This window comes from Aethalodelphis obliquidens, unplaced genomic scaffold (genome assembly GCF_003676395.1).
Source record: "Aethalodelphis obliquidens isolate GAN/ISIS:26980383/991018 unplaced genomic scaffold, ASM367639v1 scaffold1, whole genome shotgun sequence".
NCBI lineage: Eukaryota > Metazoa > Chordata > Mammalia > Artiodactyla > Delphinidae > Aethalodelphis > Aethalodelphis obliquidens.
In genome coordinates this window covers 60,134,010-60,150,621 of record NW_020837945.1, presented here as the reverse complement: position 1 = coordinate 60,150,621, position 16,612 = coordinate 60,134,010, and the positions used below count along the sequence as shown (strand labels likewise).

At 41.4% G+C, this 16,612-nt stretch overlaps 1 protein-coding gene across 4 annotated transcripts in view; it reads left to right on the top strand.

Annotated features, from left to right (window-relative positions):
* Positions 1–72: 72 nt before the first annotated feature.
* The window catches only part of CCDC191 (coiled-coil domain containing 191), a 101,275-nt gene continuing 84,735 nt past the window's right edge, over positions 73–16,612 (top strand). For 2 of the 4 annotated variants that reach the window (XM_027105034.1, XM_027105044.1), the window contains exons 1-3: positions 105–327; positions 2,795–2,833; positions 6,884–7,025. In XM_027105034.1, coding sequence (XP_026960835.1) covers positions 235–327; positions 2,795–2,833; positions 6,884–7,025 — 274 coding nt within the window. In that variant the 5' untranslated portion in view covers positions 105–234. Of the gene's footprint in view, positions 328–2,794; positions 2,834–6,883; positions 7,026–16,612 lie in introns of all 4 variants that reach the window. The other 2 variants (XM_027105025.1, XM_027105015.1) reach the window with 2 other exon arrangements.

The window sequence follows — 16,612 nt, the reverse complement described above, 5'->3', positions numbered from 1 at the left end:
ATTGAAAATGAGCTTCGGTGTTTGCAAGGCCGAGGGACTGCTACCGTCGCCATAGGTAACTGAGCACACACGTTCCGCCTGCGCAAAGCCTCCTGGGAGTGGTGGTTCGACGGCGCCCCACACCTGCAGTCTTCGTGGGCAGAGGAACTACAACTCCCAGGGAGACCCGGAAGCAGTCTAGGCAAAGGAGCGGTTGTTTCAGCTTTGGCCGAAGTCCGGCCCTGAGCCTGGAAAATGCTTCTAGCGCCCCAGGAAAGGACCTCCGCAAGGGAGAGGTCGGGGCTGAATGGATGGAAACAGTTTACAAGGAAGCCGAGTCTCACCAAGGTGATCCATTCCTATCGGGAGCTCTTGGAGAGGAGAGGGGAGGGGAGGCGGGGACCGGCCCTAAGGCCAGCCGCAGCCCCACCTGCGCGTCTTCCCTCTTGCCCCAGGGACATCATTACCTGGTCCGCTCCTGCCATGACCCACTGAGAGCCAGCACTGCGCTAAGTGAAGGGGACCTAGGAACTTTGGGGCTTGGTTACCTTACGGCTTTGATGGGCAGCGTCGTGGAAGAACTGTTTCCATCTAACGCTTTTCTCAAAAACCGGAGAGTCTTGATAGTGCTCATCCCGGTGAAGAGAATTCGAGAGCTATCCCGGCTCCCCACCACTCCTGGTTTTAGGGAAGTTCCCACACGGTTTCATTTCTTTTTCTTTTGTTTTCTTTCATTCTTCTTCTTCTTCTTCTTTTTTTAATGTTTTGCAAATCATAGGAAACTTCTTTGTTGGAGGGGTAAGATCTTCACCTTAAGTCCTCGGCCTCATATTCCTCCCCTTCTAGTTTTACATAAAGTATCTAAAATGAACTCAGAAATGCAAGTGCATATTGACTATATCAATACTTGATTCACTTGAAAATCTAAATTGTAGAAACAGTCAAAAATAGATCCTCTTTATATTTGCCACCTTCTTTGATGCATTAGCATCCAAAGACATGGAAAACTGATAACCCCACTGTAAACTTGAAACGTGTAAATGACATGTGAAAAGTCACAGTCACACGGAGTGTGCTTTACACAGACTACTTTTTTTTTTAATTAATTAATTTCTTTATTTTTGGCTGCGTTGGATCTTCGTTGCTGCGCGCGGGCTTTTCTCTAGTTGTGGCGACAAGGGGCTACTCTTCGTTGCAGTTCGCGGGCTTCTCATTGCAGTGGCTTCTCTTGTTGTGGAGCTCGGGCTCTAGGTGCTTGGGCTTCAGTAGTTGTGGCTCGCGGGATCTAGAGTGCAGGCTCAGTAGTTGTGGCGCATGGGCTTAGCTGCTCTGCGGCATGTGGGATCTTCCCGGAGCACGGCTCGAACCCGTGTCCCCTGAACTGGCAGGCGGATTCTCAACCACTGCACCACCAGGGAAGCCCCACAGACTACTTTTTTTAACAGTCACAAAAATGAATGCTTTAAATGTAAATGGGAGTACCAAATGGAGGACTTCTCAGCTTACAGCTGTTTTCACCCTTAAGTTACCCCTCCTTAAAAAATATTCGGTAGACATGTGGCGTTTCTGTGGCCCCTAGGCAATTGTGCTTGCAGGTTATTCTAAATATACCAGCTAAATAATGCACTGGACATACTTTACTTGGTGAATATCTTGCGCCAGATGCTGGAGTGTGCAGACTGGAGCATTAAAGAGACTTGGAAACAGAGTCTGCTCCTGTTGTACCAGTTCCATAATAGATTGGATCCCAAGTAGGTTATGGGTATAAACTTGATGATGAAAGGTAAAAACTGGGGACAGTTTTGGGGACCCCAAAAGGAAAGTTTTTGCTGCTAGTGCTCATTGTTACTACCTAGAGGATAGAAAGGTAAAAAACAAGAGATCCTTGAGGTTCAATTGTGTTTGAATAGGATCAGCTGTTTCTTTGTTGCAGCGACAAAATTATTCAGCAGTACAGCTGCATTAATTAGTTATCTGTAAGGTGCTTTGTAGGGGAAGTGTTATATAAGTGAAGGATAGTATTATACCTTTCCCTCCTGTATGTGTCAGCATGCTCGTTTAGATATTCCCTTATTTATTGAAAAACCCACCTAAATTATTAGCAAAGCAAATACCTCTATTTGTTAAGTTGCTATTAGAGGGAATTCTGCAAACTTCTGAGACTTAACAGAGAGTGAAGAAAGCAGGTGTCCTACTGGTCTGATTTCTAATTTCAGATTAATATCTGACTGACCTGGGTAGAAATTTATGTGATTTCTGCCTCATTTTTGCTCTGTAAAACAGTGGAAGATTGGTTATCCCTCACTCTACCCCCCATTTCTTATTGGACCAAACAATATCCTTGCTCTAGGTAAATTCAAGTTACTCATGAAAAGAGGGGTCTGGGGAGAGGCGCACACCTTTCTCCAAGCAGATTTGTTTCCATGACACTTGAATAACCTGGCTAATTAATCAGTGCTTATTTGGGTTTTTATAAGGAATATTATATGTAGCATTCCTCTATCTTGGCTCTTAACCCTGGGGAGCTTTAAAAAAATACTGACACATGGGCCCTACCCCAGACCAATTAAATCAGAATCTGGAGATGGGCCTAAGTAAGAGATAAAGCAGTCAGAAGTTATTCCAGAGAAGGCTTCGTGTTTTCTTCATCCTACCAGCATTCTGTATTTTTTTTGTTGCTGAACTTTCTAATGCAATGCTTTGGGGAAAGACTAAAGGACGTTTGTCCACAGCCTTCAACCAGAAAGACAAATTAAAATGGCAAAGTTGATAGATACATTGCTGGGAACTAATATTCTGTATATATTTTCTACAGCCTGTGTTTGACCCTGACAATGTGGAACACTGGATTAAGGTAAGGATATTTCATAATTAAGATAGAAAGAGAATTAAGAGTCACACATAGTCAGATGGAATAGGAATACTAATAGGTCTCCATTTTGCGTATATTTTGCTGTTTTCATTCCCATGTGACTATATATGTTGCCTTAGTTTTGTACTGTAGTACATTTTCATGATTTTTGTGGCTTCTATAAAAGCATGAATGACAAGATAACAGGTAGACATCCCTTTCAAATGCCATGAGGATCATCTGAAGAGGATTAAAGGAGGAGGGGAGGAGAAGCCTTAGGAGAGGACATTGTGGCTTTCCCCAGATAATTGGAAAGAACGTACTGTAGTTACATTGACCTGTGGGACCAATACAATAGGTAAAAGCTATGCATGCATCACAAGTAAGAATCTTCTAGTAACTAAAGCAATCCAAAAATGGAGTGGGCATTCTTCTAAACAGATGGATTTTCTATCACTAGAGGTATTCAAGTGGGTTCTAAGTGGTCACTTAATGTTAGGACTAACGAGGAATATGTTTGAGCGTTTAGTGGGGGTGGTGGATGGTGGTGGATTGTGTTAGATAACCTCTGAGGTCTCTTCCAGGCCTGAGACGTATATTTTTGAGTCCAAGTACCATTTAAGTTGAAAGTACCATTAAACCACTTCTGGTGCGTGCCTCCGAGTGTCATTTTGGCAACTTGCCATACTCATTTGTGCACGACCTGTTTCAAAATCATGTAGTATCTTCCTGGGAAAATATCCTTCTGCCTGGTAGTATTTTGAAGAGCTATTACTTACCAAAATTGACAGGCATTATGAGCACCAGGCCAGGTGGAACCTAGGACAGATATAATCACTGTTAACCATTTTTTCATCCAGCCAGTATTTATTAAGTTCCTGCCAAGTACTAGCCCACTATGTTGGGCACCGGAAGTAAAACAGTGCACGGGGCAGGTACAGTTTCTGCCCTCCCAGAGTTTATAGTCCAGTGGGGGGCTAAACAACTTACTTTAAATTGTTGGGAGAATTAAGGATGCAGTGGAAGCTCATGGCGTGGGGCGCTCATATAAATGGGGCCAGGGAAGCTTCCTGGCTCCTGCAGAAGGCCTGACTTAGAAGACAATAAAATGGGTCCACTGTCATGGAGGCTAACCTCTAGGAAGCCCACTTCTCAGTCTCCATCAGGCTCAGCTTGCGTGTCAGTGTTGAAAGTCAGAATGCCAAGCCTTTGCAGGGCTTAATTGTACATTTAGTCACCGTCTCCTCCAGAGGGGAAGATTTGGGTAAAATAAAAGGATAAAATTCTGCTGTGACTTGTCCGCACCATTTTCCTCTTTAAAGCTGTTGTCAGCCAGCTTGACTTGGTTAGATTTTATCATTCCTCTAAAACTTCTGCAGTAGCTCTTTCTCCATTATACCCTCAAATCTCCCATCTAGAAAAAAATCAAGAAGTTCTCATTTCACCATGCAGTCCATTCTGATTGCCATACTATTTCTTTTTCCTTTCCAGTATTTTTGGATGTATAGCCTGGACTCCTTGCCTTTGTGTTTTTATTATCCTCTTGTGTCCGAAATTATTTTCCTTCAGTTTCTACTTCTTACCACTCCACAGAAAGTTGTCATAAATGACTTCCCGAGTAAATCCAGTGGCCCGTTCTTTGTCCTCAAACTTTTTCAGGTCTGTTTGATACAGTTATCATTTTTTTATTCTAGTTATCACTTTTTTATTCTAGAAATTCTCTCCTCCATTACCTTTTCGTGACACTGTTTCCTCTTGCTTCTCTTTTTTTTTTTTTTCGCAGTATGCGGGCCTCTCACTGTTGTGGCCTCTCCCATTGCGGAGCACAGGCTCCGGACGCGCAGGCTCAGCGGCCATGGCTCACGGGCCTAGCCGCTCTGCGGCATGTGGGATCTTCCCGGACCCGGGCACGAACCCGTGTCCCCTGCATCGGCAGGTGGACTCTCAACCACTGCGCCACCAGGGAAGCCCCCCTCTTGCTTCTCTTAATACCTCACTGTTCACTCCTCTGTCTTCTTGTCTGATTTTATTCCCTAATATATTCCAACTCTGGGTGTACCCTAAACTGTTACAACTTCTAGAACTAAGATTTCCAAATCCACTTGAGTGGACCACTCACTCAAAATGGAAGAGGGGGACATATATGGAAAGATAATGTGGGAAACAGATCTCTCCAGAGTGACCTCATAAAGAGTAAGTGATACTTTCTTGACTCTAACCCTGATTAGATCATTTTTCTTCTTATTCATATCTTTTCCCATATGTTCTGTTTTCTACATCTTTTTCAAGTTACCCTTGCCTTTTCAACTTTATTCCTGTGCTTCTGTCTAATTCAAACTTAGTATACGAAACCTTTGAGAGTTTAAAAGGCAAAGCCCATGGCAGGTTTTGACAGTTGTACTACCAGTCTTTCCACGAAGGGCATGAGGAAAAATCATTTTCAAAATAGGTCAGACAACAACATAAACTATGGGAAAGTGTGGCTTTTTTGAATAACTCTTTAACATAGTCATTCTTTAACAAACACTGATGGGGCATCTGTTATATACCAAGCACTGTTCTAGGTGCTAGGGGTTTCACGCATGAAAAAGACAAAAATCCCTGCTTATGTTTGAGTTAGGGGAGACGATAAACGATAAAATACGTTATAAGGTCATAAGTGCTACAGAGAAAGTCAGAACTGCTGAGGGAAACTGGGAGAGCCAGGAGGAGGGTGTTTACAATTCTTTAAGGGGTAGTCAGAGCGGGCCTTGCTACGAAGGTGACATTTGAGTAAAGACTTGAGGAGGGGAGGGAAAGAGTAGTACAGCCTTCTGGAGGAGAGCAGTCAGAGGGGAAGAAAGCACAGAGCCTGAGGTGGGAATGCACGTGGCACGTTTAAGGAGGAATAAACAAGGAAGTCAGAGTGGCTGAGGTAGAGTGAGCAGTGGCAGGAGCGGCCAGCGAGCTTAGAGAGCTCACAAAGGGCCTGATGTTGGAGGACCACGGAGTGCGTCATGAGGACTTCGACTTTTGTTCTGAGGGAGCTAGGGAACCATTGAAGGGTTTTGAGTGTAGTTAACAGGAGATGGCTTTCATTTTAAAAGGGCTTCTCTGCCTGCTGTGGTGGGAGACTATTCCAGAAAACATGTCAGGAGACGGTGGTGCCTTGGACCAGGGTGATAGCACTGGAGGTAACAAGAAGGGGTCATCTTCTGGATATATTTTGAAATTAGAGTCAACAGATTTCCTGACAGATTATGTGTGGGATAACAGAGAGTGGATTCAAGAAGGCCTCCAAGATTTTTGTCCTGATGAACTGAAAGAATAGAGTTGTCACTACCTGAGTTGGAAGGCTAGGAACACAACAGGCATGGAGAAAAACCAGCTTGTGGGGTGAGGGGTGAAGTCGGGGGTTAATTGTAAAATACACTTTTCATACCATGCAGGTAAACCAAAACACCAGGAGTTTGACCACCTCTGCTAATCCCTTCCCCGTTCCTATGAATTTGGCCATACTTTTACTAGATTCTCACTGTTGAGTTAAAATATTCCTGATTACTGCAGTTGAATGACTCTGTTTATCCCACTTTTTTTTTTTTTTTTTTAATCCCACTTTTTTTGAACTTACAGTTTCCCTAATATATGATGGGAAGTTCCTTTCAGAGGTAGTAATTTGAGGAAGTGTAGCTACCTGCCTGTGGTTCATATTCATATGCAAGTTCTAGTGACATGGAAACTAATAAAATATTATATATTTTTTAAAATAAAATATCCACGTGTCAGGATCCCATTACTAATGCTCTAAACAAAAGTTATCTAAAGCTTAAATTACCTTTTGTTCAAATATAAACATTGTGAACACCTGTTAAAACTTGGTAAAATACTGTAATTAATTGCATATTTAATGAATGAAATTATTTAGGGTGGATGTTTAAACCTCAGAGTTCCTTTAAAAATGGAAAAATGAAAGTATCTTGGTCGTTGGTAGAAAACCAGATTCTTAAATACGAGAGAAATTCTTTAACCCTGAAGAAAGCTGTCATCTTAGTGGATTTTTTCTTTTTTTTAAAGAGAGTGGAGAAAGCTTCAGAATTTGCAGTTTCAAAAGCATTTTCTGCTGGAAATTCAGATTTATCCAGAAGGCTTTGGAACCAAATTGTAGATTTGGAGACACCTGAGCAAATAGAGGATCATGATGAAGTCTATGCAGAGGGTAAGAGAATACATTTTTTGCTGCGATGTTAACAATTCTTTGGAGTACAGCTTACTAAAGTGTAACTCATAATGTATTTCAAAGTATGAAATGAAAGCTTTTCTTTCTCTTGTTCTTAATTTTTCTTTGTTTCTACTTCCCTGAAGCTAATTTACTCTAACTCCAATATTACAAGTCAGTTTACATTTAAGGCTTATTTTGTCTCTTGAAGTAGAACCACATCCAGAGGCAGTTTTGACATAACACAGTTATCTAGTAAGCGTAAGATATTAATCCTCTGGCACAGAGGGCAGCTTGTTAACTTGATCTACTATCATATAGATAATCTCACCACTAGTTTATAAATCAACTTTGTTCCTTATGAAGAGAGTCTAAAGCTGACCTCACCTCCCTGCCTCCCCAAAACATTTACGCCTCTGGAATTCAGTATTTTAGTTACTGATGCCGTGAGGAACTCCACTGTTTAGGGATGAAAAGATCAGGAGGGACCAGCAAAGAAGACTGGAAAGGAGAGGCCCCTGAGGTAGGAGGAAAGCCAGGGTGCCATGTCCTGGAAGCCAATTTCCATTTGGATCATTTATGTCTCCAGTTTTTCAGATTGTTTCTTCATTTATTCAACATATATATTAAATTGTTACTCTGTGCCAGGTACTATTTTAGGCACTGGAAGAGCAGGTTATGAACAAGAGATGAAGTCCTTGCTTTCATGGAGTATACATTCTAGAGTGGGAATAAATAAAACGAAAACTAAATGGTCAGTTAGTGATAAGTCATCTGAGTTTGGACCTGAATAACAAGAAAGAGCCAGGTGAGCTGTGATGGAGGAAGAGCATCCCAGGCAGTGGGAAAGGTGGCATCAAGAATTAAAGTACAGAGAGACCTTCAAGATGGCAGAGGAGTAAGACGTGCAGATCACCTTCTTCCCCACAAATACATCAGAAATGCATCTACATGTGGAACAACTCCTACAGAACACCTACTGAATGCTGGCAGAAGACCTCAGACCTCCCAAAAGGCAAGAAACTCCCCACGTACCTGGGTAGGGCAAAAGAAAAAAGAATAAACAGAGACAAAAGGATAGGGATGGGACCTGCCCCTCGGGAAGGGATCTATGAAGGAGGAAAAGTTCCCACACACTAGCAAGCCCCTTCACTGGCGGACACAGGGGCTGGCGGGGGGAAGCTTCGGAGCCACGGAGGAGAGTGCAGCAACAGTGGTGCGGAGGGCAAAGCAGAGAGATTCCCACACATAGGATCAGTGCCGACCAGCACTCACCAGCCCAAGAGTCTTGTCTGCTCACCCGCCAGGGTGGGTGGGGGCTGGGAGCTGAGGCTTGGGCTTTGGTCACATCCCAGGGAGAGGACTGGGGTTGGCTGCGTGAACACAGTCTGAAGGGGTTAGTGCACCACAGCTAGCCGGGAGGGAGCCTGGGAAAAAGTCTAGAACTGCCTAAGAGGCAAGAGATCATTGTTTTGGGGTACGCGAGGAGAGGAGATTCAGAGCACTGCCTAAACAAGCTCCAGAGACGGGTGCGAGCCATGGCTACCAGCGCGGACCCCAGAGACGGGCATGAAATGCTAAGGCTGCTGCTGCAGCCCCCAAGAAGCCTGTGTGCAAGCACAGATCACTATCCACACCTCCCCTCCTGGGAGCCCGTGCAGCCCACCAATGCCAGGGTCCTGAGATCCAGGGACAACTTCCCCAGGAGAACACACGGCACGCCTCAGGCTGTTGCAACATCACGCTAGCCTCTGCCACTGCAGGCTCACCCTGCATTCTGAACCTCTCCCTCCTCCAAGCCTGAGTGAGCCAGAGCCCCCTAATCAACTGCTACTTTAGCCCCGTCCTGTCTGAGCGGGGAACATATGCCCTTGGCGGCCTACCCGCAGAGGTGTGGCAAAATCCAAAGCTGAACCCCAGGAGCTGTGCGAACAAAGAAGAGAAAGGGAAATTTCTCCCAGCAGCCTCAGGAGCATCAGATTAAATCTCCACAATCAACTTGATGTACCCTGCATCTCTGGAATACCTGAAAAGAACAAATCATCCCAAAATTGAGGCGGTGGACTTTGGGAGCAACTGTAGACTTGGAGTTTACTTTCTCCATCTAATTTGTTTTTTGTTTTATGTTTATCGTAGTTTAGTATTTAGAGTTTATTATCATTGTTAGATTTGTTTTATTGATTTGGTTGCTCTCTTCCTTTTTTCCTTATATATATATATATATTTTTTTTTTCTTTTCTCTTTTTGTGAGTGTGTATGTGTATGCCTCTTTCTGTGATTTTGTCTTCATAGCTTTGCTTTTATCATTTGTCCTAGATTTCTGTTTGTTTGTTTGTTTTTAGTATAATTTTTAGCACTGGTTCTCATTGGTGGCTTTGTTTTTTGGTTTGGTTGCTCTCTTCTTTCTTTCTCTTTTTTTTTCTTTTTAAAAAAATTTTTTTATTTCTAATAATTTTTAAATTATTTTTTATTTTAATAAGTTTATTTTATTATATTTTTTCTTTCTTTCCTTCTTTTTTTCTACTTTTTCTTCTGAGCCATGTGTCTGACATGGTCTTGGTGCTCCAGCCGGATGTCAGGCCTGTGCCTCTGAGGCGGGAGAGCTAAGTTCAGGACATTGGTCCACCAGAGACCTCCCGGCTCCATGTGATAACAAACAGTGAAAGCTCTCCCAGAAATCTCCAACCCAACACTAACACCCAGCTCCACTCAGTGACCAGCAAGCTACAGTGCTGGACACCCTATGTCAAACAAGTAGCAAGACAGGAACACAACCCCACCCATTAGCAGAGAGGCTGCCTAAAATCATAAAAAGGTCACAGACACCCCAAAACACATCACTGGATGAGGTCCTGCCCATCAGAAAGACAAGATCCAGCCTCATCCACCAGAACACAGACACCAGTCCCCTCTACCAGGAAGCCTACACAACCCACTGAACCAACCTTAGCCACTGGGGGCAGACACCAAAAACAACGGGAACTACAAACCTGCAGCCTGCAAAAAGAAGACCCCAGACACAGGAAGTTAAGCAAAATGAGAAGACAGAGAAGCACACAGCAGATGAAGGAGCAAGGCAAAAGCCCACCAGACCAAACAGATGAAGAGGAAATAGGCAGTATACCTGAAAAAGAATTCAGAGTAATGATAGGAAAGATGATCCAAAATCTTGGAAATAGAATGTGGAAAATACAAGAAACGTTTAACAAGGACCTACAAGAACTAAAGAGAAAACAACAATGAACAACACAATAAATGAAATTAAAAATTCTCTAAAAGAAATCAATAGCAGAGTAACTGAGAAAGAAGAACAGATAAGGGACCTGGAAGATAAAATAGTGGAAATAACTACCACAGAGCAGAATAAAGAAAAAAAATGTAAAGAACTGAAGACAGTCTCAGACACCTCTGGGACAGCATTAAATGCACCAACATTCTAATTATAGGGTCCCAGAAAAAGAGGAGAAAAAGAAAGGGACTGAGAAAATATTTGAAGAGATTATAGTTAAAAACTTCCCTAATATGGGAATGGAAATAATCAATCAAGTCCAGGAAGAGCAGAGAGTTCCGTACAGGACAAATCCAAGGAGAAACATGCCAAGACACATATTAATCAAACTATGATAAATTAAATACAAAGAAAAAGTATTAAAAGCAGCAAGGGAAAAACAACAAATAACATACAAGGGAATCCCCATAAGGTTAACAGCTGATCTTTCAGCAGAAACTCTGCAAGCCAGAAATAGAAAATATAAACAGAATATAATATAATTTATTTATATTATATATAAATATTTATATATTTATGTTTATATAATATATAAATATATATAAATGTTTGTATAATATAAACAGAAATAGAAAATATAAACAGACCAATCACAAACAATGTAATTGAGACTGTGATTAAAAATCTTCCAAGAAACAAAAGCCCACGACCAGATGGCTTCACAGGTGACTTCTATCAAACATTTAGAGAAGAGCTAACACCTATCCTTCTCAAACTCTTCCAAAATATAGCAGAGGGAGGAACACTCCCAAACTCATTCTATGAGGCCACCATCACCCTGATATCAAAAGTAGGCAAAGATGTCGCAAAGAAAGAAAACTAAAGGCCAATATCACTGATGAACACAGATGCAAAATACTAGCAAACAGAATCAAACAGCACATTTAAAGGATCATACACCATGATCAAGTGGGATTTATCCCAGGAATGCAAGGATTCTTCAATGTATGCAAGTCAATCAATGTGATACACCATAGTAACAAACTGAAGCATAAAAACCATATGATCATCTCAATGGATGCAAAAGAGCTTTTGACAAAATTCAACACCCATTTGTGATAAAAACCCTCCAGAAAGTAGGCATAGAGGGAGCCTACCGCAACATAATAAAGGCCATATATGACAAACCCACAGCCAACATCGTTTTCAATGGTGAAAAACTGAAACCATTTCCACTAAGATCAGGAACCGAACAAGACAAGGTTGTCCACTCTCACCACTATTGTTCAACATAGTTATGGAAATTTTAGCCACAGCAATCAGAGAAGTAAAAGAAATAGAAGTAATCCAAATCAGAAAAGAAGAAGTAAAGCTGTCACTGTTTGCAGATGACATGATACTATACATAGAGAATTCTAAAGCTGCTACCAGAAATCTACTAGAGCTAATCAATGAATTTGATAAAGTAGCAGGATACAAAATTAACACACAGAAATCTCTTGCATTCCTATACACTAATGATGAAAAATCTGAAGGAGAAATTAAGGAAACACTCCCATTTACCATTGCTACTAAAAGAATAAAATACCTAGGAGTAAACCTAACGAAGGAGGAAAAAGATCTGTATGTAGAAAACTATAAGACACTGATGAAAGAAATTAAAGATGATGCAAACAGTTGGAGACATATACCATGTTCTTGGATTGGAAGAATCAACATTGTGAAAATGACTATACTACCCAAAGCAATCTACAGATTCAATGCAATCCCTATACTACTACCAATGGCATTTTCATAGATCTAGAACAAAAAATTTCACAATTTGTATGGAGACACAAAAGACTCCGAATAGCCAAAGCAATCTTGAGAAAGAAAAACATAGCTGGAGGAATCAGGCTCTCAGACTTCAGACTATGCTACAGAGCTACAGTAATCAAGACAGTATGGTACTGGCACGGAAACAGAAATATAGGTCAATGGAACAGGGTAGAAAGCCCAGAGATAAACCCACACACATATGGTCACCTTTTTTTGATAAAGGAGGCAAGAATATATGATGGAGAAGACAGCCTCTTCAATAAGTGGTGCTGGGAAAACTGGACAGGTACATGTAAAAGAATGAAATTAGAACACTCCTTAACACCATACACAAAAATAAACTCAAAATGGATTAAAGACCTAAATGTAAGACCAGACACTACAAAACTCTTAGAGGAAAACATAGGTAGAACACTGACATAAATCACAGTAAGATCCTTTTTGACCCACCTCCTAGAGAAATGGAAATAAAAACAAAAATAAACAAATGGGACCTAATGAAACTTCAAAGCTTTTGCACAGCAAAGGAAACCATAAACAAGGTGAAAATACAAACCTCAGAATGGGTGAAAATATTTGTAAATGAAGCAACTGACAAAGGATTAATCTCCAAAATTTACAAACAGCTCATGCAGTTCAAAATCAAAAAAACCAAACAACCCAATCCAAAAATAGGCAGAAGACCTAAATAGACGTTTCTCCAAAGAAGATATACAGATTGCCAACAAACACATGAAAGGATGCTCAACATCAGTAATCACTAGAGAAATGCAAATAAAAACTACAATGAGGTATCACCTCATACCAGTCAGAATGGCCATCATCAAAAAATCTACAAACAATATGTGCTGGAGAGGGTGTGGAGAAAAGGGAACCCTCTTGCACTGTTGGTGGGAATGTAAATTGATACAGCCATATGGAGAACAGTATGGAGGTTCCTTAAAAAACTAAAAATAGAACTACCATATGACCCAGCAATCCCACTACTGGGCATATACCCTGAGAAAACCATAATTCAAAAAGAGTCATGTACCACAGTGTTCATTGCAGCTCTCTTTACAATAGCCAGGACATGGAAGCAACCTAAGTGTCCATCGACAGATGAATGGATAAAGAAGATGTGGCACATATATACAATGGAATATTACTCAGCCTTAAAAAGAAACAAAATTGAGTTATTTGTAGTGAGGTGGGTGGTCCTAGAGTCTGTCATACAGAGTGAAGTAAGTCAGAAAGAGAAAAACAAATACTGTATGCTAACATATATATGGAATCTAAATTTTAAAAAAAGTCTGAAGAACCTAGGGGCAGGACAGGAATAAGGACACAGACGTAGAGAATGGACTTGAGAACATGGGGAGTGGGAAGGGTAACCTGGGATGAAGTGAGATAGTGGCATGTACATATATACACTACCATATGTAAAATAGCTAGTGGGAAGCAGCAGCATAGCACAGGGAGATCAGCACCGTGCTTTGTGACCACCTAGAGGGGTGGGATAGGGAGGGTGGGAGGGAGACGCAAGAGGGAGGAGATATGGGGATATAAGTATATGTATAGCTGATTCACTTTGTTATAAAGCAGAAACTAACACACCATTGTAAAGCAATTATACTCCAATAAAGATGTTAAAAAAACAAAAAAGTTAAAGTACAAGCTTGGTGTGCTTAAGTAATTGAAGGAAGACCAGTGTTGCTTCAGCTACCCCATGGAAGTGAGCTTGCAGGAGTGAGCAGAAGACGTGTCACATAGGGCCTTATAGGCCTGGTGAAAGAATTTAGATTTTATTCTGAGTATGATTAGACATCATTGAAGGGTTTTAAGCAGAGGTGTAGTAGGATAATTTATTTAATATATGAAGAATGAATTATAGGGGAGAAAAAGAGGGAAAAGGGAGACTAGTGGGAGGATACTGCAGTGGTCTCTGTGAGCTGTAATGGCACTTGGTCTTGGGTGGTTGGTGGTACTGGAGTTGGAGAAAGGAGATTGATTCAGAAATTGGCAAGGCTATGTCTTACCCACCCCTTCTTCCACCCCACCAATAGGAATACACACTAAACTTTAGCCACTCAACGTTTCCAAAAAGTCCTGTAGTTAAATATATATTTACTTACCCCATTTTCCAAGCTTCCTAGAACCTGAACTCTTTTTATCTTGAAATACATATTAATATCCTGAGAAACTAGTGATCCACATTAGAAAGTATTCGTGTATGAATTGAACATGTGTTTCAAAGGTTTATATCCTTTTTTCCTCCTCTCATCAGCCATCTATTGATATTCAGTAAGAGCTAGTGTTCTGGGGAACATACTTTGAGAAACTCTGCTTTGAGGTAGGCATCAAGCCTCTGATCCAACATGAGGCGTTACTACAGTTGAACCCTCCAAGAGACGTTCTCTTTCCTTGTTCTTTCGAAGCACTTCATAGTATACCTCTATTTACTAATAAATGGCATTTAGTAGATCCAAATTATTTTACACATAATTTATTATAAATATGTGAACTGTTGTACACAGGGTTACTCAGTAAATATCTGCTCTCTTTCTCTACCTTCTTCTGAAAGCCAGTAGTGTCTGTTGCTAGCGTACTTTTTTTTTTTTTTTTTTTTGGTGGTACGCGGGCCTCTCACCGCTGTGGCCTCTCCCGTTGCGGAGCACAGGCTCCAGACGTGCAGATTCAGTAGCCATGGCTCACGGGCCCAGCCGCTCCGTGGCATATGGGATCCTCCTGGACCGGGGCACAAACCTACGTCCCCTGCATCGGTAGGCAGACTCTCAACCACTGCGCCACCAGGGAAGCCCGCTAGCATACTTTTTATACTTAGTTTCTATCACCTTGATTCATTTTTTTCTATTTTTACATATCATGCATTCCCATCTATGTTAAATGTCTCTTGGCATCATTTAGTATTTGGAAACACTCCATTCCCTTAGAGCTGTGCAATAATGATAATAACAATGATGAAGATAATACTGAAATAGACATTTTTCTTCTTTGAAACGCCCATGCCCTATCCATAAGAGCTGTATGATAATGATGAAAGTAATGCTAAAGTAGACATTTTCTCTCATAACTCTATAATTAAGAAGATTTTCTGAATGTCACTAAGAAAGAAATCCAAATGGAAGTTGGCTTCCAGGATATCACACTCTTTGATTTTCCTCCTACCTCAGTGGTCTCTCCTTCCTAGTCTACTTACCTGGTTCTGCCTTATCTCTTCAACCCCTAAATACTAGAGTTCCTCAGGGATTAATCCTTGAACCAATTCTCTATCTACCTTCCTCCTTTGCCGATCTCATTCATTTCTATGGCTTTAAATACCATCTGTATGCTGACAACACCCACATTTATTTCTTCAGCTTGGACCTCTTCCTTGAAATCCAGATGATATAGCCAATACCTATTTGACATCCCTATTTGGATGTCTCATAAGCATCTCAAACCCAACTCATCTGATACTGAACTCCTGATCTTCGTCCAAACCTGCTGCTCCCTTGGTCTTCCCTATCTCGGTAAATGACATCTCTATTCTATAGTTGCTTAAGCCAAAACACTTACAGATTTTTCTCTCACATCCCATATCCAGCCCATCAGCAAATCATGTCAACTCCACCTCAGAACATTATGTTCTAGAATCTGAGCATTTCTACTACCTCCACTTCAGGTCTAGGCCATCATCACCCCTTTTCTGGATATTTGTCTCTCAACTGTTGTCTCCTGCTTCTGAGCTTGTCCCCGTATAGTCTATTTTAACATAGTAGTCAGAGTGATGCTCTTAAAATATGTTACCTCTTTGCTCAAAAACCTCCCATTACATACAGAGTAAAAGCCAAAGTACCTAGAATGCTGTCAAGACTTATCTAAGCAAAGTGTTTTCAGCCTCAACACTGTTGATATTTTGGGCCAGATAATTTTTGTTGTGGGGCCTGTCCTATGAACTGTAGGATGTTTAGCAGCATCCCTGGCCTCTACCCAGTTCCCCAATTGTAATAACCACAGGTGGCTCCAGACATTGCCAGATGTCCACTGGGGAGTAAGATCACCCCCACTGCTCTAGAACCACTGCTCTAAACCTGATCCCTACATTACCTCTTCTACCTCATCTCCAACTACTCTCCCTTTACTCATTCCTCCAGCCATACCACCTCCATGCTGTTTCTCCAATACACTAGACACTCTACTGCCTTCGGGCCTTTGCACTTGTTTTCCCTCTGCACAGATTAATTTTCCCTTACATAGCCATATGGCTCACTCCCTCACTTCCTTCCCTTTTTTGCTCAAATGTCTTCTCAGTGAGGCCTCCTTTGACCACCCAATTAATTTAAAAGTATCAACACCCATCTTTCATTTCTTGTACACCATTTCTCCTTCTCCTGCTCTGTTTTTCTGACTTGCTTGTTCATTGTCTCTCTTCCCCAATTAGAACATAAGCTTCATGGTGGTAGGTTTTATTTTTCCTGTTTTGTTCACTGGTGTATTCCCAACATCTAGAGCAGTACTTGACACATGATAAGTGCTCAGTTAACGTTTATTGAATGAA